Genomic DNA, 23,583 nt, shown 5'->3' with positions numbered 1-23,583 from the left:
GTCAAGGCTGGAGTGCAGTGGCATGATCACAGCTCACTGCAGCCTTTACCCCCCAGACTCAGGTGATCCTCCTGCCTCAGCCTCCGGAGTAGCTGGGACTACAGGCACACACCACCACACCCAGCTAATATTTTTATTTTTTGTAGATACTGGGTTTTGCCTTGTTGTCCAGGCTGGTCTTTAACTCCTGGCCTCAAGGGATTTGCCTGCCTCAGCCTCCGAAAGTGCTAGGATTACAGGCATGAATCACCCTGCCTGGCTAATATCTTCTTTTTAAAATGTAGAATTTGGTAGAGAGAGGGGCGCGTGGAGTTGGGGAGGAGAAATTAAGCCCTAGTTCCACTTGGGGAGATGTGAATTACTTAAAAAGAAAAATCAGATCTAAGCCTAGCTGAGAGTGGCACTCTGAAAATTCTCACTTTGGACTGAGGCAGGAAAAAGAAAGGGAACATTTCAGTCAGAGAGGAATAAGGACAGAGGAAATAGCTGCATTACTTAGGACCCACTGGAAAAACTGTTGTCTTGGGGGCTAGAGCCTGCAGCATCAACCAAATTCCGTTTAATTCTTGGGGTTTTTCCGGTTTAGCCTGATCTGTCCCTACCACCCCATTTCCCAACCCTCAATCTCTACGAGCTAGCTGATGTGAAACAGACAAAGATTTATGTATTAAGGGTTGTTTTATAATCATCTTCCCTTTCTCTTTATTATTGGTGTGCTGGTGTAGCATCCACAGGATTTTCCTATTTACTCAACCCCTGGCCCCTTTTAAAAGAGGTGTCTATGGTAACCACATTTTCCTGAGCTGAAAATCAGGACATATGATCTGACAAAATAAGTGTGTTCTCATGACAACAACAGGACAGAATCTCTGAAATCAGGTCTGTCTCACAAATCCAGGTTGTATGCTGAACCACGTGAGTCCTCTTGTTTGGGGGGTTCAAAATGTCATTGACAGTTGTCTGGTAAACTTCTTTCTAGCTAGAGCTTAACACAGGGAGTCTCAGGATTAGGACTTTAGTTAGCATCTAATTTTGAATTATGTCTGTAGTCCCTCCATGGCTAAAGCAATTGATAGGAGAGAATTGGATCCCAGGAGGCTGAGGCTGCATTTCTGTTGCTGATGCTTCCCTGCCAGCCACCCAGCAATTCCGTATTATCATCTTTTCTCGGTTCTATTTTTTTATGCCACCACCCCCAGCTCCCAACTTTGGGGTGGAGGAGTCAGTTTAACTGTCAAAACTACATAACAATATTAAGGACAATTTGAAAAAAAAAAGAATGCCCAATAATCAAACATACCTATTTTGATAGTTGTATATTCCATTAAAATCTTTATAGCTAGATTTATTTTGTCCTATTTCCTAAGGATGACTTTATGACTCTTTGTGGGACAGTGGATTAGATTTGACCTTCGGTGACATTATATAATTCTAACTTGCCCTGGTTTTCTTAATTTTCAGCTTATCTCTTCAGATGCCCCCTTCCCTACTAACATCAAACCATTAAACCTTGAGCCTTGCAAATGTCTGTAGTAGCGCTGTGAATGCATTCAGCTGTCTAAAGTCTATGGGAACAGGTACAAAATCTGAACTGGTACATGTCAGGATCAGCGTTTATAAGGAAAAGAGTTCAACTTCTGAGTTTGGGTTCAATGGAAGGGAACTGCAAGGAAAAGAAAGACTTGCTTTAAAGGTAGGTGGAATTGGTGGAGTGTCTTAAGGTGTGATAGAAATTTTTACTGGAGCAAAATTATTTCCTCCATTGAAGTGCCTAAAATTTCCACAGTTTGATTTGCTTCATGGTTTTCATGACTGATTTGCTTCATAACTTAATTAGATAAAGCAATAATTTTTTAGGATGCATTGGCATCACACTTTGTTTCCCACCATTGACACTTGCAATAGAGTGTGGTTTTAAGAGAATGAACCTGGAAATAAGTTTTGAAGGAAGGACTCGTGAGACAGGGGATCCCAGGACACAGCGGGAGGGCATGGCTCGAAGGCTCTAGGCCTGGAGATTGGGCCCTGGAGACTGGGAGCGAGTGTTAGGGAAGAGGGGTAGTGACCCAAATCGGAAGGATCCTAAAGGCAGATTCTGCAGATTCCCACCTTCATACCCTGAAGAGAGTGCAAATAGTTGATTCTTGTTACTTTTCTTCTACTCTTTCTGATTTTGACTCTAAACTACAAAATCAAAATAATGTAAGTTAGTTAAGGGCCTGTGATTAAAGGGTTAATTTGGACTCAGCCATTCAAAGGGATGTTGATTAAACATCCAGTGCTGGTCTTCTGAAAGTTGTGTGTAGATCTTTTCTTTGTGACGTTTGTGAGATGTGCCAAAGGTATTCATTTAAACTTAACACTGAATTTAACTCACCAATTTGTATACTAGGGATGGAATCTTTCTGTTGATTACAAAGAGGACTGATTTCCAGTTCAAATTTCTGTTCAAGTTCACCTAAGAAAAAAGTAAAAAAACACATTGGTAATCTAGAATTTATAAAATGAGTATTAATAATTTTATTGTCCTCGTCAGAAGAAGTTATTCTGGGAATTACTGTTTCCTGACTTGTTATCAGTAGGGGCCCTTCAGCACTGACTTGCTCTGCCTTTCATTGGTAGTTTCTGTGGAAATTTAAAATACCACAGTGCCAATGACTGTTCGTAATGGCTCAAGTAGGTGTGCTCTAGGACTAGAATAAACTTTTGAACAAGACCTATAAAAACAAGAAAACAACAAATGGGAAATTTCCTCACATAAAATAAAAGTTCTGGCTTTAAGTGACAGGTTAAGGAAACAGGTTTTATCCTTCCTTCTCCCTCCTCCACTAAGGCGCCTAAAATTTTCACAGTTTGATTTGCTTCAAATCAAACCTAGTTTTGTTTCACCCGAGAACAACCAGGAACAGGAAGGAGGTAGGAAATGAGGAAGAAGGGCTAGAAAGAGCTCATCTGAGTGGCATCTCAGTCTGTAACAACAAAATTAATCAGACTCTTCCATTCTGATTTTTTAGAATTTTACCTAATGAAACTGAAGGTGAAAAAAACTATAAAGGTCTTTCTTTTTTCTTTTTGCTACAGGGTCTTACTCTGTCACCCGGGCTTGAGTACAGTGGCATGACCTTGGCTCTCTGCAGCCTGGAACTTCTGGGCTCAAGAATCCTTCTGCGTTAGCCTCTCGAGTAGTTCAGACGACAGGCATGAGCCACCACGCCAGGCTAATACATATATTTTAATTTTTAGCAGAGATGAGGTCTTGCCATGTTGTCCAGACTAGTCTTAATCTCCTGAGCTCAAGTGATCCTCCTGCCTCGGTCTTCCAAACTGTTGGGATTACCGCTGTGAACCCCTGCACCTGGCTCAAAATGTTTCTTTTTAATGCCTCTGTCAGCTATCAGGCTGGTACAAATGTAATTATATTTTTGGCCATTACTTTCCATGGCAAAACCTGCAATTACGTTTGCACCAAATTAATAAAAGATCAAAGGAGAAATGCATTGTACAAAACTTTATTAAACGACTTCATCAGTCCTTCCTGAATGTAAAAATTGTGAGTAATTCTTGTGTTTGGAAAAAAATAATCTGACTAATCAGTGGAGGAGTTGGTCCTCAGAAACATTAGCTAAGGTTCACAGTTGTGAACTTACTCTGCTAAAGTAGAAGAGAGAGAAACATATTTATATAGTGATTACTGTGTGCCAGGCACTGTTCTCAGCATTTTTCATATGTTAATAAAAAAGTTTGTCAGTTTTTTTAATAAGAGGTAGGTTGTCACACTGTCGCCCAGGCTGGAGTACAATGGTGCCATCATAGCTCACTGTACCCTTCAACAGTTGAGCTCTAGGGATCCTCCCACTTCAGCCTCCTGAGTAGCTGGGACTACAGGCACGCACCACCACTCCTGGCTAAAATGTTTTTATTTATTTATTTAAACAGAGATAGTATCTCTCTATGTTGCCTAGGCTGGTCTCAAACTCCTGGCTTCCAGTGATCCTCCTGCCTCAGCCTTCCAAAGCATTGAGATTATAGGTGTGAGCTCCCATACCCAAGCATATGTTAATTAATTTAATCCAAATAACAACCTTATTAGAATCCCCACTTTACAGATGAAGAAACTGAGACAAGGGAAGGTTAAGTGTATTGACCCAGTATGTTACTAGTAGGTTTCACCACCAGTAAAGTGGGGAGCCTGGATTCCAGCATAGGAAGTCTAGTATCTGTACTTAACCATTGTATCTATACTTAACCATTGAGCTGGAACCCTACAGAGGCCACAGTTCTGTCATTTTAAGACTGTAGTTCACTTCCTGGAGGCTGTTGTCCCTGGTAATCCTCAATGCTGAAGTGAGGAAACCATTCGGGCTTAACCTGAGTTATGCTGAGTGGTTCAGGGTAGCCTGGCCACCCTGACTCTTCAACTCCAGACGATCATAACCTTCTGAGGGCAGGACAGGACACCATTTAATATTAAGACAGATCGACCTAAAGCCAGTTCCATGCCTCACCTCCGAATTTCTGTTATTAGTGATCTTTCAGTCAAGCATGACACTTCGGAGGAGTCTCTTTGACCTCTCCCTTCCCTTCACCTTCCATTTCACCTGAGCCTGGCTGGGGACCCTGCAACCTTCCTTAAACAGGAAGTCTACTTTAAGTTTTTTTCGGGGAGAGGAGGGAGGTATATGGTATATGGAATCCTAATCTCTGTTCTGAGAATATAACAGTTTTCTAACTCATAGGATCTTGTTTTCTTTTCCCCCTGTGTCCTCAACCTTGATTTTAAGGATTTTTCTTTGCTTAACATCATGAATCACTTAAAGATACTTTGTCCAGGACTGTTAGTAGTCTATGGAAGCCTGTCTGCCAGGAGTAGGATGGAATGAGCTGGGATTTGAGTCCAAATCTTAAACTGAAAGATTTATCAAAATGACACAAGTCAACCTTATAGAATTAAGAATAATTCAGTAGGGAGGACAGGCAGTTTGGATGATCAGGGAGTCTAATCTTCTCTTAAAATAAGCAGAACTTCTGCTAGACCATAAGGCTATTAAATAACAAGGACCAGATCTACATTTTCTATTCTTCCTCTGCCAGGAAACATGCCAGAGGAAAGTGCATGGAAGCCCGCCTTTACTGATCACTGTTACAGATGTTCTAGGTTTTTCCATCTTATAATGCGTGCCTATATTACTAGGACAATAACCACTTTTGAAAATATATATATATTTTTTGAGATGGAGTCTTTTTTTTTAAATTTTTTTTTTTTGAGATGGAGTTTTGCTCTTGTTACCCAGGCTGGAGTGCAATGGCGTGATCTCGGCTCACCGCAACCTCCGCCTCCTGGGTTCAGGCAATTCTCCTGCCTCATCCTCCTGAGGAGCTGGGATCACAGGCACGTGCCACCGTGCCCAGCTAATTTTTTGTATTTTTTTAGCAGAGATGGGGTTTCACCATGTTGACCAGGATGGTCTTGATCTCTTGACCTCGTGATCCACCCGCCTCGGACTCCTAAAGTGCTGGGATTACAGAGATGGAGTCTTACTCTGTCACTCATTTGGAGTAGAGTGGCAGGATCTCGGCTCACTGCAACATTTGTCTCCTGGGTTCCAGCAATTCTCCCGCCTCAGCCTCCTGAGGACCTGGGACAAAAGGCATGCACCATCACGCCTAGCTGATTTTTGTATTTTTTGTAGAGATGGGGTTTTACCATGTTGGTCAGGCTGGTGTCAAACTCCTGCCTCCACTTCGCAAAGTGCTGGGATTACAGGTGTAAGCCACTGTGCCCGGTCCAAGTAAAGAGATCTTATAGGTTACATTTCTTGGTTGATACCATTTACTGTACCTAGTTGACAACTTTGATTTAATGATCCTATGGGCCTTACTATCTACCTAAGTGACATGGTCCAGCCCAAGATGCTCAGAATCCATATAAGATGCAAGATGAGAAAATAAAAGGTTCATACTGCAGTAGATGCTGACTTGTGCACTTTAATCATGCTGGATGTGATTAAGTCAAAACCAAGTGGGCTAGAGTAGACTTTTTCTTTATCTCATTGTTTGATTTGCAGGGATGGAGATCTTAGCCCCTTTCTCACTGTGCTGTTTCAATATTTAACACATCAAACAGTAAAGAAATATTGATGATACCTAATCTAAAATCTCCTAGCTCCAATTTAATCATATTTCCTTTTGTTTTCCCCTCCTTGGAGATTTTATTTAGGGGCAACTAGAGCTGATATTTTGATTTCTAACCAGTTATACTCAATTCACATGAAATTATATACAGAGTTGTAGGAGTTACATGAGCACTTTTATTCTGAGAGAAAGATAGGTGAGCAGAGCCTTCTGGCTCCACATGAGCTCAATCAATTCTTCTTCTGTCTTTGGGGCCATCACGATGTCATTGACGCATCTTTCAATGGTGCCTTCTCCAAAAGGCTCACTGTTGCTATTTGACCTCCCCACAGAGCTGGTATGTGGGACACTTCAAGCTTTATTTGTTCTCGGCCTCTCGAACCTGATTCTGTCACTAGCATGAGGGCACTGCTGATGCCTGAACAAACATCCTGCACGTTGAAACCAAGCCTGAAGAAACAAGGCTGTATTTAAAGGTTGATACCCCACCCAACAGCAAGATCCTGCTTGCGAATTCATTGCCTTATTTCTGAATGAGGTTAATCTTTTAAAAATTACACCCTAATTCAGGGCCATTTGTCTTTTCACAGCAAAATTCTTCTACTTCACTGTTGAACCTATATTTGAAAGGAAGAACTCAATTTCTGGTCAGCTGTGTCCAATTTCATTATTAACTTTAAGAAAACAAGGAGAAGGAATACAAAAGGAGTCTAAGTCCTTCTGTCAGTGGAAAACATTGACCTCAAAGGACATTTAGCCTTTAGGCTGCACTCAGCTCATTAAAATGAAGGTCAAAGTCAAAATCAAACTGTCCCACACGTTCTTATATCCACGGAGGAGAGCCACTTATAATCAATGTTCCACTTTTGCTCATTTATTTTTTTGCCTCATTACTACCTGTTTCTGTAGTAAGTCAAAACATCAATATTGCTTATCTTTAACTTTTTCCAAACAAGGGTTGGATGAGTTGCAAGAGAGTTAAAAAGAAAGGTTAGGATAGTAAGAGTTGATGAGAGAACAAATGTCATGATCGATGAGCCATTTCCTGTTTTATTAGGATAAATGCCTAAGAGAAGACGGGGCAGTGAAATCTCAGCTGCTGGACCACTACTCACCTTGCCTGTAGAACTCTTCACAGACCCTTTCACTCCACTGCTTGCTCATCTCCCAGATTCTACAAGGATTACAAATGTCGGCACACTTCAAGGCGATCTGAGAAACGACAGGGCAGGGAGAGATTGTCAGAGGATGCTTCTTCAGTTGCGAAAGCACCCCAAGCAAAAGAGGCTCTCAAGTTGTCAGTCTGCTCACAGTACCAGGCCCATATTTACAGAGTACCTCCCTGACATGCCTCTTCAGGAAACTGCACTTATTCACCACTATACAAGGTCTGCATTGAGAATGCTGGCTTTCTAGCAGTGAGGAGGTGAGATGAGCCACAGTCCAAGGACATGGAGCTTGCTGGAGGAGAATTGGGTGGGCAGGCCAAGGAAAGCCATGGCCTGGCTCCTTCTTAGCCCTACCTCCTGCAGCCACGGAGGTTGCAGGGTCCCTGGCCAGGCTCAAGTGAGGTCATGTGAACGTCACTCTCACAGTAGCCACACTGAGGAACTCCATACATCACTTAAATTATGCATGTTGGCATTTATATCTGCCTGTGTAAACTCAGACTACCAGTCAGGCAATGAAGTTGTATCAAACCTAGGAATGTTTTGTTTGCACAGTTAAATTTGGGCCTTCTTGGCTTCCTTAATGGTATGGATCTGGGATGCCAGCTTTTTGTCAGTAATGATGACCCTAGGAAGGTTACCTTGAATTCCCAGAGAAGTAGATTCTCCCTCTTAACCACTAACTGCTACCAAGAGACCAGCAATGCCCATTGGTATGACCCAATTCCTTGGGATCACAGAACTGATAGTAATGTTGGGGACTGGAAGAGCCTTGGATCATATCAACTTGCAAATTTGGTTGTTTATATTTATTTCCTGGTTAGTGGGGGTACCAGAACAGGTTGAAGTAGGTAAGTGTCAGAGAAGCCTTCTCCAGTTTCTGCCTTAAGGGATGCATTTGAGTTAGCAAGCCTTCCTTCTGAAATGCACGTGTTTAAGGTCAAATCTTTCAGCTACTCACAACTAGGCTTTAGTCACTCAGATTGGACACCTGGTTAATCCTTGTGGCATTCAGGGACTAGAAACCTAGTTTGGAAAGAAAGAAGGAAGGAGTCATAGTTCTACAGCGGGGAGTAAGGTATTTCCTGGCCAGGATGGAGCACTTTGGACAGCTACAGAGGGTAGCAGGAGAACTTGGAACAAAAAGACTGCACGATTCAATCTCCAAGTGCTGCTCTATCTCCTCGATCTAGATGAGTCTGGGGTTCATTCATTGTCTTTTGCACCAAAAGAAAAGGAGGAAGACGAGAAAATGGAAGATCAAGAAAGACGGTTCTGGTTTGGATGCCAGGTCACATTTTTACTGGTGACGTCCACTCTGCCCTGATGTAATTTGTCATGTCACAAATGGCTTCTTGCCATGGAGTAAAACAGAAAGGAATGGACTTGATTCAATTCAATTCAATTCAACTTTATTTTTTGCTGTCTAAAAATGGTAAGTCCAGATAAACATGTTTGAGACTCAGATGAAAATAGAAGTTTAGGTAGTAAAAGGAAATAAAGCAGGTTAAATAGGTTTAAGGTAAAGGAAGTCCACTTGTTTTTCAATTTTTGTATTCACTATAATTAATATAATATACTTTTGTATTTCAGAAACAGACTTTTAAAATTGCATATCACAGGAGTTGATTTTACACCAAGACACAAAATGTGGTAGAACTTCACTGCATGCAGCCATCCGGCAGGATTACTCTGATAAATCAGTTATCAAACAAGACAAATGAAGTATTATCAACTTGTTGACATGAAACCCAGATGTTGCTTGGTTGGGAACCACTTATAATTTTCATGCATCTCAAAGCCTTTACTAAAATAGGTCATTGATCTCAAACCATGGGAGATAATTCCTTCTCAAACATGTTAAAATTATTGATCATGGCCCTGAGTGGATTGTTGTTGTTTTTTTGTATTTTTAGAGACAGGATCTCACTCTGTCACCCAGGCTGGAATGCAGTGGTTCAATCATAGCTCATTGCAGCCTTGAACTCATGGACTTAAGCGATCCTCCTCCCTCAGCCTCCCAAGTAGGGAGGACTACAGATATGAGCTACTATGCCCAGCCCAGCTGAGTGTTTTTACTCAACAAGAGGAATGGCTTTTACTGTTGTTTACCTGAAGCATAAAGTGCCTGTCCTGTGCATCCTCCAGTCTCAAGTCCTTATTGTGGAGGTGAGCTTTCAATCTGGTCAAAAATTCATTCTGCCTGTTGATGTCTGTTGCCAAGATCAAGGAGCCCAGCTGCTGTTCAATATCCTGTCTGCATCCACAAGAATGAAAGAGAAAAACACACAAAGCAAATCCCTTTGATGAGGGTGATTGATTTTCTCATCATCAGGTGGCTTGTAATCTCATTTCTGCCTTTGATTCTGTTTATTACCCAATGTGCCTGTCCTTCACCGCCTAAGAGCAAGTCTCTCCCCCACCAGTTCCGTCCTTGGACAGGAGGCATGCCAAGGACAGTATAAAGTGATTGAAACCTTGGAAAACAACGTTGTGGTAGTGTGGACATTCCTATGGGTGAAAAAACTGAAAGGAAAATAGAAATGCCTGCTTTAGGGAGGACAAAAGACTTGCAGAATCATGAGATTTGTGCTGTGTTTTTAAAGTTCAAACTAATTCAAACATGAAGATTTGCATGGAGAGAGAAAAGGGTATAACAGTGGTAATAACATTGAAGAGAATAATGGTAAATGGTACCATGGGATGGAAAGATCCATCAGTGGAACACAATACATAGGCCAGAAAGAGATTCTGGAACTTCAAAAACAAAAACTGAGACGTTGTTATAAGCCAGAGGGCAAGAGCTATATTAGTCAACAGATGGTATAGAGAAAATGGAATATCTTAGATAAAGCGAGTTAGAGCTTACCTCACATATAAAAAGTAATAAAAGAACGATCCATAAATATTTGTAAAATTTACCTTTAAAAATGAAATATAATTAAGTAGAATGCATAGGGAATACATATATAGTTTAATGAATAAATAGAAAATGAACACCTTGTAATCACCACTCAGGTCAAGAACATTGCCTGCCAGTACCCCAGAAGGCCACATTGCCTGTCTCATCACAGCCCCCTTCCTTACAAGCCCAGAAGCAACCACTTTCTTGCTCTTTGTTTTAATAATTTTCTTGCTACTTAACGATTTTTACCACCTGTGAGTGCATCTCTAAACCACACAATTTAATTTTAACTGCTTTTGGACTTTAAGTTATATAGTATATATTAGTTACTGACTTCTTTAGCTACAAATCATGTTTTTGAAATTCCTTCATGTTGATGTACAGGCTGTGGTTTATCCTCTTTCATTAGTATAGTGTATGCAGTTGTATAAAATTCCATTGATCCTTTCCATTCCCTGTTCTACTTATCATAGTCACTTGAGTTGTTTCTTAGTGTTTGGCTACTATGAAAAGAGCCACAGTGAGTATTCTTATATACCTCTAGTTATGCGTATGCAGAAGTCTCCCTAGAGTCTACATCCAGGAATGCAATAATTGGACGACAGGGTATGTTTATCTTCAGTTTACTAGATAGTGCCAATTATTTCCAAAATGATGGTGTAAATTTGAGCTCTCAGCAGTAGCAGACAAGATTGTTATTGTTCTACATTCTTACCTTTTGCATTTCTTGCCAGTTTGATGGGGCATGTCATGCAACTCACTGTAGTTTTGATATGAATTTTCTTGTTTACTAATGAGCCTGGACACATTTTCATGTGTTTATTGGCCACGTGTACTTCTTTCGTGAAGTTTCTACTCTAGTTTTGATCTATTGTGCTATTGAGTTGTCTTCCTTTTTCTTATTGATTCTGAAGTTCTTTACATATTTTAAACACTGGTCCTTTGTCAGCTATGAGTTGGAAATATTTTGTCTGTGGTTTGTCTTTTAGCGTCTTTATGATATCTATTGATGAAAGGAAGTCTTAATTTGTATAACTTTTATTTTTAAATTTATAAATAGAGATGAGGTTTCACTATGCTCACCAGGCTGGTCTCGAACTCCTGGCCTCAAGTGATCCTCCCTTGTTGACATCCCAAAGTGTTAGCATTACAGGCATGAACCACCATGCTACCAAGAAGTCTTATTTTTTAATGTTGTTTAATCTATAAATCTTTTTATTTATGGCTAGTTTTTTATCCTCTTTAATAAATTTTTCCCAACTCTGATGAAAAATGTCCCTACATTATATTCTAAAAGCTTTGTAGTTTCACCAGTAATGTTTTTGTTTTTAAGCCATACATACATCTTTAATCCAGTTCAGAACATGAAAAATTATATAAAACAGAAAATTCACAAAATAAATATAAAATATCTCAAATAAAGTGATATTAAATATTCCTGGTTTTAATTTACTTTCTGCTCTGCTACTCTATGATATTATTTCTCCCATTTTTATTGGTGAGGATTAAAAGTAACTGCTAGGTAATTTGCTGAATTATTGAAAGACTATAATACCCAATGCTGTCAATGACATGAGAAAAAAATGGTTCCCCTCATTCTCTGTTAGGGAGTATAAACTAGTACAATGTTTCTGGAGGGTAATTTAGGGATCAGTGGAAAAACCATTTGGTGAACATAAATAATTTGACCAATAGTTTGTCTATAAATTTTCATTAACATGTCAGTAAAGATATATGTTACAAGGATACTTATTCTACTGTTATTTACAATAATGAAACATTCCACAGGGAAAAAAATCACAAAAATTTATAACGAGACTAAATAATTAAATTGTACACTCATACTGTACAATTAAGTATGATGTACAGCTATAGTAACTGACATTGAAAAATGTCATGTTTTGGGCTGGGCACAGTGGCTCAAGCCTGTAATCTCAGCATTTTGGGAGGCCGAGGTGGGCAGATCACGAGGTCAAGAGATTGAGACCATCCTGGCCAACATAGTGAAACCCCGTCTCTACTAAAAATACAAAAATTAGCTGGGCATGGTGGCATGCGCCTGTAGTCCCAGCTACTCGGGAGGCTGAGGCAGGAGAATTGCTTGAACCCGGGAGGCAGAGGTTGCAGTGAGCCGAGATTGTGCCACTGCACTCCAGCCTAGCGCCTGGTGACAAAGTGAGACCCTGTCTCAAAAAAAAAAAAAAAAAAAGAAAAATGTCATATTTCGTTATTAAAAATGGAATGCAAAGCGTATAAAGCATCTCTATGGTCATAGAAAATGCAAAGATCTATAAGGGGATTAGGATTGACTTTTATTTTCTTATTCTCAAAATTATGTGACTTCTTTGAAAATATGAATACTTACTAAATTTATAATTGGAAAATAAAATTAGGTGAAATGCTTCATGAGTCAAATTGAAAGGCAAACTAAAACTTCAAGTAATATTTACAACATATAAAAAATGGTTACTGTAGTTAATATACGAAGAATTCTAAAATAACACTAATAAAAAATAGGAATAGATCAAATATAAAAATGTGTTTTCTAAAGAAATAGCAATGATCAGTAAATATATGAAAAATTTTAATCTTGGTTGTAAGTAATGGATGCACACTAATTTAATGAAAACCACTTTCTATATACATATATATTTGTGTATATATATTCATAAACATGTTAAATTTGCAAATATTTTTAAAAGATAAAGCTCAATTTTGGTGATGGTACATTGGTACATTTTCTTATTAATCCATCAGTGGAATACAGATAGATACACTCTTTTGGAAGCACAATGAGATAATTTACAACAAGAAACTTAAACATTTAGACCTTTCAGAACAATAATTTTTATCTACAAATATTTCTGGAGAAAACAGTATCAAAGCTTGGGATACTGGAAACCACTTACATTCCAAATGAAAGGCAGAAGTTGTGTACAATAATGTCATTTGGCACAATAATGCCATATGGCTGATAAAATATTTTAAGAAACAAGTTTAGTGACTTGGAAAAAAGTCTTTAAATAAAAATTTCAGGACATAAACTATAAAATAAGTTTCCCAGATAACCGTATTTTGTTAAACTATGTTTGTATTGAAAAAAGACTAAGAGAAAATAAACTAGGCAGGTTAACGTGAACCATCCTTGGATGGCAGAGTTACTAGTAATTTCAGTTTTCTGTTTTATATCAAGCTGAATTATATGAAAGTGCTAAAAGTCTGCTGTTTCTGGCCCTTAAAAAGAACAATTTTACAGAGTTCAAACTAACACTTTCCGGAATTTTTCTTACTTTCTATAATTAACCTGCCCTACTTTTAAATCAGAAAAATGACATTAAAGCATTTACCCGAGGTAGAAAAATAATGATTATGATAATGGGTTTTGTTATAAAGTCCTTTCACATATATTATTGTATAACAATTATTCTTCTGGCAAAAGCAATTTATAACACTGTGTTCCACAAAGACACACGAAACTATATTTTTTGTTGGAATCCATAGACATGAAATGAGTATTTTAGGAAACAAATACTAATTGAGTAACAAATAGGATGAATGCAGGTATTGACTGGGAGAAGCCTGGTCACCCAAGAGTCCTTCTTTCCCCTTTTCCTTGCATTTTCTCCTTTCCTGTCCTCACTATTCTTCCTTCCCTCCTCCTCATCTGTCTCTACCACTTACCTCCTCTCTCTTCTCACTTGATTTCTTGCTCTAGATTTTGGTTCTTATTGCATTTAATTCTTTCAGTCTTTGCAATCTATTATTCTGGTAAAAGGTATAAGTTTTATTCCATGCACAAGAACTGGTTTTATTTAGTTCCAGGGAGTAAAAATTTATCAGAACTGAATTCTTCCTGCAAATTTCACATCCCTCTGGGTGCTGGGAAACAGCATATCAAATCAGAGGGCCAGGAACCAACCCATAACCCAGAGTGTGGTGCTTGTGCAGTTGGGAGACACTACTTGGTCCTTGACCTCAAGATATGTACCTGTCTTGAAGAAGGGTACAGCAATCTATATACTCTTTTCACCTAGGTTTCTTGGGTTCTGGGCACATGCTCATTAAACAGCTCAGAATTAGTGGTGACCTCAGTATTAGCAGCTAACTTGGGGGCACGAGGAAAATGAAGCAATAGCCTCTGATTTAGTAGGACTCAGCCTACATACCATGGCTATCAAATAGTGAACCAGAAAACGAGTGTCTCCCCTTAGGTTTAAAATGCAAGAGACATAAGGTAAATTAATTGGTGAAAAAACTGCTGGGGTCATTTCAAGTACTTAGCAAAAGACTTTTTAGAAAAGAATTTCTGACTTCTATTTTTGCTAAGACTGGCAATTAGAAAACATACTTTTTTGAACTAATTTTCAATCTAGCTTGAGAATGTCTGGGTTCCTTCTTGATAAATATTTATTATTTGGATCTGCATAGGAGGGCAATTTTGCTAATCTAAAGGACGGGAATTTGGCAAAGCTGAGCATTGATGCTGAAGTGTGAAAACTGAGAGCTGTTTATTATCCCTTTTCCTGACTGTAGGTCATTGACTGTGCAAGGCCCTTTCAAAGTGCACAGAGAGATTTTGGTTTCTGGGTTGCTGTAACAGATACCAAATCTCCTCTGATAGACAGCTCAGTGCAAGCAGGAAGCACAGCCGGCTGGCTCTCTGCCATTCACACAAGGGGTCCCAACCCTGCCCAGGAGAAAGAGGCTTATCATTACTGCGTGCACATCAGTGTGTTTCAACTCGGCAGCACTTACGTCATTTCCTTTGGCAAGTGAGCAAGAAGCCTTGATTCTCGAAGCATGCCAATTGTAGAACGCCAGTGGTGATTCTCCAGCACAGACATATTCTAGAAAGAAAGAAAATGAGAGCTATGAACAAGAGGTAAGCCAGACACTGATCTTTCATGCTGAACACAGCTCCACAGACGCCAGCATTTTCCTTCCAGTCAGTTTGTACCTGAGGACACAGAGGCAGACCAGAAAAAAGAGGAAAAAAAAAACACCAAAAAGCCAAGATAAAACCACCATAAAGTCTAGTCTCAAGGCTATGAGGATGATGAGAACAGCAGGGCCCATGCTGACCCTCTGCTGCAGGCAGGCATTCACTCCTGCCTCTTCCCCTCTTTCAATAGCTTAGTCAGGCCACACTAAATGTAAGAAAGAAAGTGAAGCAGTGAAATAGGTAGTAATGGATACCGTGGCACTACAGTCATAGTATAATCCAAGATTACACTAGCAAACTGGACAGAGGCAAGCCCCAGAGCCTCTGGTCTAATCTACTGCACTGATCATTTCTCAACACTGGTAAGAACCTCCTGACTCCAAACCACCAGGGTAGCTGGTGGCACATTCAGACTCCTGAGTTGCAGTCATTATGGTTCTGATTTGATAGGCTTGTGGTGAGTAATTCATATGTACACTAAGGTTTGATAACCATTATCTTGCAGGCGCCTCTGCCGGTAATTTTCGTGACCAGCACCTTGGCATTTAGCTGATTAAATCTATGGTTTGGAATCTACAATTGCTTCCTTGCTCAATTATCTTCATATTTCTCCCCTTGAGAGAACCTGCATTATATTCAGTCTCTCCCTTGACCTTACTGTTATTTTAAATAGGCTTTTTTATCTGAACATTTAACCATTTAAATAACAAATATTTCTTACACTCCATTTTTGCTCTAATTAGCAAACATTATGTCCTTATCACCGACTTCATAGTACAGAATAGAAATCCTCTTGACCTCAGGCAATATTTTATTTGTTTATTTATTCACTCTCCATGTTGTTTCAAGAGTGGTTATAATCTTACAAAACATCTAAGAGGATAGTCGCTATGGTTTGAATGTCCCCTCCAAAACACATGTTGAAACTTAATCCACAATGTGACAGTATTGAGAGGTGGGGCTTTTAAGAGGTGATTGAATTGAGGAGTAATCTATTCATGGATTAATGGATTAGTTAATGGGTTAATGGTTTAGTCATGGATTAGTGAGTTATCATGGAAGATAAACTGGTAGCTTCATAAGAGAGGAAAAGAGACCTGAGCTAACACTTCAACATGCTCAGCCCCCTCTTTATGTGATGCCCTGAGATGCCTCAGGACTGCGGGATCCACTAGCAACAAGGCTCTCACCAGATGCAGCCCCCTCTGCCTTGATCTTCTCAGCCTCCATAACTGTGAGAAATAAATTTTGCTTCCTTGTAAATTACGCAGTTTCAGGTATTCTGTTATAAGCAACAAAAAATGGACTAAGACAATAAATAACATTCAACAAAAAGTGAGAGACACTGTATAATTTCACATATATGAGGTACCTAGAGTAGTCACAGTTTTAGAGACAGAAAGTAGAATGTGGTTGCCAGGGACTAGGGGGAAGGAGGAACAGGGAATTATTGTTTAATGAGCACAGGGTTTAGTTTTGCAAGATGAAAAGACTTCTAGAGATGGGTGGTGGTCGTGATTTCACATTATAAATGTACTTAATACCCCTGAATTGTACACTTCAAAATGGTTAAGATGGTAAATTTTATATTACATATATTTTACCACAATTAAACAAAAAGAAAGGGTTAGGGGTTATAAAAATCATCCCATCATTATGCCCCTACTGTATGTATCTGAGGCACCTATATAATGTTCAACTTCTTTAGGAGATGAAGAAAGAGAATCTCTGTTAGTGACACAATCAAGACTCCATCAGGAAAACAGAAGTCAGGAAAGCTGCAACTATTCTTGATTCTAAAACCACACATTGATTTATCTCCAAGACTCTGTTATGAGGTAAGTTTCACGAGGCTGAGTCTCATACCCATCTTCTGCTGAGGCTGTCCTATTGCTATTCATTTCACTATTTGCCAGGGAGTCATTATTCTTTATTCACCACTTGACCCTGTTTGAAGCAGTAATGCAATTTTGTTACTTTTATCAACTAGTCTATTATTTCCTTTTGGGCATGAGCCACACACAACAAAAGAGAAGGTTGATTGGAAATCACATGCCAGACTAATTTGTTTTGATTGTAAAGATTTAGGAGACAAAAGAGTGATAGATAAGTGTGATGTAGCAGATGTTCAACCCTGAGATGACATTTAATTCAGCTCCTCATGAGTTCACTTGCAAGACTGATTTGAGTAGATGTGGACATGTGTGCCCTCCCATGAGTTTTTCAAGGGCCAGAAAGCTGTAACAAGACCTGATGACAAATGACACCATATCCCCATGTAGTGGAACAAAAATGTCTAGAAGATGGCCTTAAGCATCGTGATGTATGCCAGCTTGACTTAACATCTTCATTAATAATCTTCCTGAAGACAGAATAAAAGGATACTTGGGAAACTTGCTGGCGAAACCATATTTGGAGATGAGCACCAGGGAAATGCAAGAAAATTGGGTTAGCTTGGAAGCTGGTTCAGATTAAAAGACAGTAGAGTAGATGACTGCAAACACAGCCTTTGTGGAAGAATCATTATGCATAAAAGCATGTTTTGGCCAGAACTGCAGGGGAACTAGGGGTTGACTGTTTTGATTAGATGTTAGTTTCTAAGCACACATTGGAATTCTTGCATTTACCTCTGAATCTGGTTCTACTGCTAAAAATCTTGTTTGAATATGTCATGATTGAGTAGATTTAGGTTGTCTCAGGGGAGAAGTCATTTACTCTCAACCCTCATGTCCAACCAGTGTCTGAATCCTCTTGGTTTTTCTATGTAGTGTTACTTGTACCCAATCATTCCTTTCATTGAAGCCACCCTATTTCCAAGTTTTACCATCCTTCTTCACTGTCCTTTCTTCAAGCCATCCTCATTATAGCTGCCAGAAGTGACCTATTTGTTTGACAAAAATTTTCTACCTTCTCCCCAATCACTGGTTGAAACAAAAATATTTATCAATCACCCACTAATGTGCTAGGTGCTGTGGTGTGCATTGGGGATCCAAGGATAAATAAGACAAAATCTCTGCTCTCAAGGAGCTTGCTGGCCTTCAGTATGATCATGTTCTCCACCTCCCCCAGCGCCCTGTTCCAAAACCCACAATGGATCCTCCGCCCCCTGTAAGACAAATTAAGGTGAATTCCTTATTTTGGCATTCAGTGCTCTATGAAATTGTCTCAACTATCACTTTTTTCCTATATGTTTAACTCAATACCTTTACCTCTTCTTTCCAACAAAGCTCTTATAGTCCAAATAAATGATATGTTAGTAAGACTATAACTTACTAACATAAATATTAAATTATTAATATATGATGGTGTCCTTTCCTTTTGTAACTCTGATGCCTTCTAAGATGGTTTATTATTCACAAACACCTCAATGTTCACCTATTAAACCAGCACCTGTCTTTCAAAGTTCACTTCAAATACTCCATCCACAAGGCCATCTGCAGTCATTCCAGGCAGAGGCAAATGTATGCTCTCTTCTGAGTCTCATACTCCTTTTGATTTTTTTCTGTGGCATTTCTGCAAGTCCTGGGTCCTGTTAAACTCAGTCCCATTGATGTGTATTAGAGTTCTTTATGTACTTCCTTTCTTTTACTATGTTATAAGCTAGGTATGAGTAGGCAGCCTACCTTGTTCCTGTTGTACCCACTCAAATCTATGCCTCACAGAGTTTCTATAAATTTGCTAAGTAAGAGAACAAATTACTTGATTTCATTCAACAAATATATTGAACACTTACTATGTTCCAGACACTGTGATACATCTTTTGAATACATCAGTGAACCAAACAGACAAGGAATTAGTGGTGGTAGAGATGGTTAGTCCATTGTCACACTGCTGATAAAGACTACTTGAGACTGGGCAATTTACAAAAGAAGGAGGTTTAATGGACTTACAGTTTCACATGGCTGGGAAGCCTCACAGTCATGGTGGAAGACAAGGAGGAGGAGGAAGTCACATCTTACATGGATGGCAGCAGGTGAAGAGAGTGAGCTTGTGCAGGAAAACTCCCCCTTATGAAATCATTCACTATCACAAGAATAGCATGGGAAAGACCTGCTTCCATGATTCAATTACCTCCCACTGGGTCCCTTCCGCAACATGGGAATTTCAGATGAGATTTGGGTGGGGACACAGCCAAACCATATCAGATGGGGAGAGACAGGCAATAGGCAATAAACACAATAAATGCTTTCATGCTGGAAGGAGCTGGGTAGCATGTTTGGAGACAGTAAATGCATGGAGTGAAAGTGGGCATCTGAGAGTCCCCACTCTCATTTAATGGGGGCTGGTAAGGTAGTCATGGGGAGAGGTGAGATTTGAACAAGAGCTTGAAGGCAGGAGGGAGTTAGTCATTCCTGTGTAGGGCAAGAGCATTCTAGAGAGAACAGCTGAAGCAAAGGCCTCAAGGGAGGAGCAAACAGCTGTGAAGTCAATGCACAGTGAGAGAGGGGAAGTATGAAGACATCAAGTCAGAGAGGTCATGAGACACCAGACCAGGCATGGCCTTCTGGCAATAACAAACATTTTGGTTTTTATGCTGAGAGAAATAAGGAGCTGCTGCAGGGGTTTGGGAGGTGTAAAATTATATGATTTACACTGAAATAAGGCCACATTTGCTGTACATTGAAAATAGACTTTCAATTTTCAATGAAAAGTAAGGGAGTAAGGGAGGAAACAGATTGAAATGGTTTGTATCTGTGCCCTCAGCCAAATCTCATGTTCAGTTGTTTTCCCCAAGAGTGGAGGTGGGGCCTGGTGAGAGGGGATTGGATTATGAGTGTGGTTTCTCATGAATAATTTAGTACCATCCCCTAGATGCTGTTCTTGGGATAGTGAGTTTTTACAAGATCTGCTTGTTTAAAAGTGTGTAGCACCTTTCCCCATGCTCGCTCTCTCGCTCCTGCTCTAGCTGTGTGAGGTACCTACTTTCCCTTTGCCATCTGCCATGACTGTAAGTTTCCTTAGGTCTCCCAGAAGCCAAACAATGCCAGCATCATGCTTCCTATACATCCTGGGAACCATAAAGCCAATTAAACCACTTTTCTTTATAAATTACCCAGTTGCAAATGTTTCTTTATAGCAATGTGAGAAAGGACTAATACATGGATGGAAGTCTGTTTGGAGCAATAGCGCTCATTCAGGTAAGAGATGATGGAGATGTGAATGGAGGAGGTAACAGCAGCGGTGGTGAGAGGTGGTTGATTTCTGGGTTTGCAGGATGACTCTAGCATTTCTGTATGAGTGTAGAAGGATGGAGTGCCCATTAACTGTGATGGGAGAGCTGCAGTGGAGCAGATGTAGAGTTCAGTGTGGGCCATGTGGAGTTTGAGGTGCCATTAGACACATGGCAGCACAGTGGGGATGTCAAATAACCAGAGCAGTAACAACAACACTAAAGGAAAACACGACAGTCATGTAAGTGCTGCAGCAATTGGTGAGTTAGAGAAACAACGTTACATAAAGGGAAGGATCATGCCAAGTCATCATTTTGATGGCCTTAGATTTAAGATTAAGCATCAGATATGCCAGAGACTCCTGTTTGTTCATCCCATATATCTGATTTCCTTTCTTCTTTACTCACTGAACCTCAGTTTTTAGATGGGCTCATGGCTATTCAGAATAAAGACAGCAATTTCAGCCTGCTTTACAACTAGGTAGGATCATCTGGTGAAGTTCTGATTAATTAAATGTCAGCAGAAGTATTGTGTGGGATTTCTAGGAAGGTGGTTTAAAGCAAAGGTGGACTCATCTGAGAGAGGATTCTTTTGCTTTTCCCCATTCTATCTTCTCACTGGAATGTAGCAGGAATGGGGTTTGACCTCCAGCAGCTACCTTGGGCAATGAGGACAAGTGCCCTACCCAGAACTAAAAGGATCCTGGGTCCCTAATGATTTTGTGGAGCTATTGTGCCTTCCTTGGACTCCAACTGCCAAACTTCTTTTATGAAGGATAGGAATAAACTTCTCGCCTGTTTAAATCACAAATACACCAAGTTCATTTAAAGTTAGTTTGTCTTCTGTATCATCCTGAAACAGCTAATGAGAGGGACTTTTAAATGTCTGGATTTATAATAATGCTTGGTTTGGGCATAGAAATGATAAAGAATTACATAACTCCAACAAGAGTGAGGAGAAATCACCTTAAATAAAGTTGGAAACACACACACACACACACACACAAATGTGGACTAATCTACTTATTTCTGAGACAAATCATTAATGTGCTTGGAAAGCCTTTCTTGGTTCTGTCAACAGAACGGACAAGTCCCTCTTCCAGACTTCCTACACCCACAGGAAACTTCTATCCTAGTATCTGCAACACCTTGCAACAGCTGTGTTCGCTGGCCTTGCTCCCACGTCAGTGGTCTGCTCATTCAGTGAATTTCGAAAAACTATGCTTTCCTCACAGTTTTCAGAGTTGATATCTAAACTTTCAAAAATCATAAATATAAGTGGTTACAAAGATGTTATGTCAGTATTTTAGTATAAAATCATTACATCACTTTTTTGGGTATTACATATGTCTAAGGGAGCCTAATAACACTGGCATTTAATGCCCCTTCAGCACTCACTGGGAAAAAAAACCACATGAATAATTTAACTTATTAAGTCAGAAATATTAATAAATTCTTTTCCCTCTAGAGCTTATATTTTCATTCATTTTCTCCATAGATTTTTATTTTAATGTAATATAATTTCATATGTAAAAATCTTTGTCATTCTATCATATTTTTCAGCAATGAAAGTAGGTCTATAGATTGAAATTTGATAAAATCCTGGGGGCAGTTGCAGGTGTACGGGAGGGACAGTGTGGTGTGGGGGGGTGTGGGGAGGGAATGCTGGATATAATATATACCTAAAGTAAAATTAAAAAAAAAATCCTAACATCAGGCTCTAAGTTTATAGTACAATTGCTATCAGTAACTCATTGGCCAAAACACATATTTATTGCAAATTTGGAAAAAATAATTATGCTCAAGAATAATAATTTATTGACCATGTGTCTATTCATGAGATGGATGGGGGAGTTATCGTACTGCAGTTACAGAGACTTTCTCTAATATTTTTAATTGCTCCTCATATGGTTTTGCTGTGTCCCCATCCAAATCTCATCTTGAATTGTAGTTCCCATAATCACCACATGTAATGGGAGGGACCTGACGGGAGGTAATTGAATAATGGGGACAGTCCCCAATAGTGAGTGAGTTCTCATCAGATCTAATGGCTTTATAAGGGCCCTTTTCCCTTTTGCTTGACACTTCTCCTTCCTGCCACTATGTGAAGAGGGTTGTGTTTGCCTCCCCTTCTACCATGATGGTAAGTTTCCTGAGGCCTCTCCAGCCCTGTGGAACTGTGAATCAATTAAACTTCTTGCCTTTATAAAATTACCCAACATCAGGTATGTCCTTATAGCAGCATGAGAATGGACTAATATGGTACCAAGAGTAAGGTGCTGCTATAAAGATACCTGAAGATGTGGAAGTGACTTTGGAACTGGGTAACAGGCAGACGTTGGAACAGTTTGGAGGGCTCAGAAGAAGACAGGAACATGTGGGAAAGTTTGGAACTTCCTAGAGACTTGTTGAATGGCTTTGCCCAAAATACTAGTAGTGATATGGACAATAAAGTCTAGGCTGAGGTGGTCTCAGATGAAGATGAGGAACTTGTTGGGAACTGAAATAAAAGTGACTCCTGCTATGCTTTAGCAAAGAAACGGGTGGCATTTTGCCCCTGCCTCTAGAGATCTGTGGAACTTTTGAACTTGAGAGAGATGATTTAGGGTATCTAGCAGAAGAAATTTCTAAGTGGCAAAACACTCAAAGGGAAGCAGAGCATAAAAGTTTGGAAAATGTGTAGGCTGATGATGCAGTAGAAAAGAAAATCCTATTTTCTGGGGAGAAATTCAAGCCAGCTGTAGAAATTTGCATAAGTAATGAAGAGCTGAATGTTAATCACCAAGACAGTGGGGAAAATGTCTCCAAGGCATGTCAAAGACCTTCATGGCAGCCCATCCCATTGCAGGCCTGTAGGACTGGAAGGGATAAATAGTTTCCTGGGCCAGGGCCCAGGACCCTCTTGCTCTGTGCAGCCTTAGGACATGGTGCCCTGCACCACAGCTGCTTCAATTCCAGCCATGGCTAAAAGGGGACAAGGTAAAGCTCAGGCCACTGCTTCAGAAGGTGCAAGCCCCAAGCCTTGGTGGCTTCTACATGGTGTTGAGCCTGTGGGTGCACAGAAGTTAAGAATGGAGGTTTGGAAACCTCCGCCTAGATTTCAGAGGATGTGTGGAAATGCCTGTATGTCCAGGCATAAGTTTGCTGTAGAGGCAGAACCCTCATGGAGAACCTCTGCTAGGGCAGTGCAGAAGAGAAATATAGAATTGGAGCCACCACACAGTTCCCACTGGGGCACTGCTTAGTGGAGCTGTAAGAAGAGGGC

The 23,583-nt window shown here is 39.9% G+C and overlaps 1 protein-coding gene across 4 annotated transcripts in view; it reads right to left on the bottom strand.

Annotated features, from left to right (window-relative positions):
* The window catches only part of PDE7B (phosphodiesterase 7B), a 343,532-nt gene that overhangs the window by 6,071 nt on the left and 313,878 nt on the right, over positions 1–23,583 (bottom strand). For all 4 annotated transcript variants that reach the window (XM_002747056.6, XM_078370131.1, XM_008995119.5 and 1 more), the window contains 4 exons: positions 14,962–15,053; positions 9,414–9,558; positions 7,248–7,344; positions 2,378–2,458 (listed from right to left, as the gene is read on the bottom strand). In XM_002747056.6, coding sequence (XP_002747102.1) covers positions 2,378–2,458; positions 7,248–7,344; positions 9,414–9,558; positions 14,962–15,053 — 415 coding nt within the window. The remainder of the gene's footprint in view (positions 1–2,377; positions 2,459–7,247; positions 7,345–9,413; positions 9,559–14,961; positions 15,054–23,583) is intronic.

This window comes from Callithrix jacchus, chromosome 4, assembly GCF_049354715.1.
Source record: "Callithrix jacchus isolate 240 chromosome 4, calJac240_pri, whole genome shotgun sequence".
In the NCBI taxonomy this organism is placed as follows: Eukaryota; Metazoa; Chordata; class Mammalia; order Primates; family Cebidae; genus Callithrix; species Callithrix jacchus.
This window is presented reverse-complemented; position numbering and strand designations above follow the sequence as displayed.